A 2,386-nucleotide genomic window follows, 5' to 3' on the forward strand; every position below is an offset into this window, starting at 1 on the left:
ACACACACACACACACTTCCTGTCGTTAGCTCGGACCCCAGTGCGCATGTGCGGTACCACACACGTGCGGTGATCGTCTGGAGCTGCTGCATGCGACAGAGAGGAGACAGTCCGTAAAGCTTTAAAAGATAATAACAAAAGATAACTCTCAGAAAACATACATTGTTGCCCTTTTAACCACAGGTGAAAGAAAATAGTCCTCCGTGAAGCACTTCGCCGAGAGGGCCGGAATACCAGAAAACCCATTCACAATGGTGAGTTTTGGTTCTGGAGCTAACAGGCGAGCTAACTATTAGCAGGCTGAAGGAAGTAACGTGAGGCTGCGGAGCGAGCTAAGCTTTAACTCATAACAGGCTCCTGTTTCATTCACTCTATATGCTCACTTTCGTTCCTGTGGTCAGTTTGGTTTTAATCTGTTTAATTTGCCCGTTCCCAGACTGAAGCTCAAGTGAACCCAAAGGCCTACCCGCTGGCCGACGCCACGCTGACCAAAACCATCCTGGACCTGGTGCAGCAAGCGTCCAACTACAAGCAGCTGAGGAAGGGGGCTAATGAAGGTGAGCGAACACGCTTCTTAAAATGTAACTTGTCTGTGGTTTCATAATACAAGCTGGTAATCTGATTACATGCCTGTGAAACGTGGTGTCACAACACAACCCGGGTTTACTTTAAAGCGTCTCAAATGAGGGTATTTAAAAGATCCTGATCTCTAAAAGTAAATTCACTGTAGGTCTTTAATCATTCCTTAAAGCAACATTCCCAATTGTTTGCTGTTACATCTTCTCAAATATTAGGATTAGTATGTTGTTTCTGTGTTCAATCGAGGGTAATGAGCTATAAAGTGATCTGTTGTATTTCAGAATCAGTCCTAAAATCATTAGACTATCAAAGTAAAGCTGGCAAAATGCTTATAAAATAAACATAATATATGTAATAATTCCATTACTAACAGTGATCTACTTCTTCCCCAGCCACTAAAACCCTGAACAGAGGCATCGCAGAGTTCATTGTGATGGCTGCTGATGCTGAACCACTGGAGATCATTCTCCACCTGCCGCTGCTCTGTGAGGACAAGAACGTCCCGTACGTGTTTGTCCGCTCCAAGCAGGCCTTGGGTCGGGCCTGTGGGGTGTCTCGCCCCGTTATCGCTACCTCAGTCACCATAAAGGAGGGATCTCAGCTCAAACCGCAGATTCAGTCTGTTCAGATGGCGATTGAGAGACTGCTTGTGTGATTTTGTTTTTTTGTTACACTGTTGTGACAAAGTCTCCTTGAAAAAAGGGGAAGACAAGTTCCAGATTGAACATCATTTTCTTTTCTGTTTGATAAAAAAAAACCAGTTTATTTTTGTTTTTTAGGACAGAGCTCCACTTCAGTGTATCAGTTTGCCATGGCATCTCCTGATTCATAATAAATTTTTTTATTTAAACCTGGCGTTCCTGTTGATTGTTTATAGTTGTTTTCATTCAGATTGTGTAGTTGGCCTTTAACAATATAAGCAGTGTCCAAATGCATTTAATTAATATCAAATGTAACATTTAGGAAGGATTATAAATGTCAGCCATAAGTTGAGTAGTTGTGGGAATAGTTGGTGCAAATACAGAAGGTGTTTTCACCATCAGGTCACTAACAACTGTGTGATGTCCAAACATTGACCTGAACTGTGCTGAAAGATGCTAAAACCTTAGATAAAGTCTCAAAATAGTTGAAAGCAGCAAACAGCCTCACATTGCTTTACCTATTTCTTTTAAATATCCTAATATTTATAATTAAATATGTGTAACGTTAAAAACAGACAGCAGCATGCAACAGCAAAATCAACATATTGTAAATATTGTAAAGATTTAATACAATATATGTTAAAATCTTTTTATATGTGGAACAGCTACTACATGAAAATGCATCATTAATAATAGTGAAGTGATAGGCATACATCAGAGGTACAAATACTAAAAGTAACATTAAAACACTCCACTGCAAGTAAAAATCATTCAAAATGATACTTAATAGTACAAGTATTGTCAGCAACATGTAAACCTGCTTAAAGTACAAAAACAACTATTAAATCTGCAGAAAAACGAGACAGACTGTTAATACTGATGCATGTTACTGCTGCAGTTGGTTCAGGTGGAGCTAGTTTGAACTGCTTTAATGTAAATACAGTTAGGTAGTTACATCCAGCCAGGTTGGTGTAGGGGTCAGGCCCCTTCTGGAGGTTTTCAAATAAATTTGGGATGTTTTGAGATGTTTAAAAGGAAACATGAAAAAAAAGATGGAAAAAAATGAAGTTCTGTTTCACAAATATACTCCAATCAGCCATACACAGCAAACTGCTCTGCACTGTGTGTTTTGACGCCTTTCTATCAGAACCAGCATTAACTGTTTC

At 39.6% G+C, this 2,386-nt stretch overlaps 1 protein-coding gene across 1 annotated transcript; it reads left to right on the forward strand.

Moving 5' to 3' along the window:
* The first annotated feature begins 31 nt into the window (after positions 1-31).
* LOC118330718 (NHP2-like protein 1) lies at positions 32-1,336 on the forward strand. The gene is made up of 3 exons (XM_035665372.1): positions 32-254; positions 437-557; positions 972-1,336. Exons 1-3 carry the CDS (start codon positions 252-254, stop codon positions 1,232-1,234), a joined length of 387 nt encoding a protein of 128 aa, XP_035521265.1. The 5' UTR covers positions 32-251; the 3' UTR covers positions 1,235-1,336.
* Positions 1,337-2,386: the final 1,050 nt, after the last annotated feature.

This window comes from Morone saxatilis, unplaced genomic scaffold (genome assembly GCF_004916995.1).
Source record: "Morone saxatilis isolate NCDOM2014 unplaced genomic scaffold, NCSU_SB_2.0 Contig1, whole genome shotgun sequence".
Taxonomy (NCBI): domain Eukaryota; kingdom Metazoa; phylum Chordata; class Actinopteri; family Moronidae; genus Morone; species Morone saxatilis.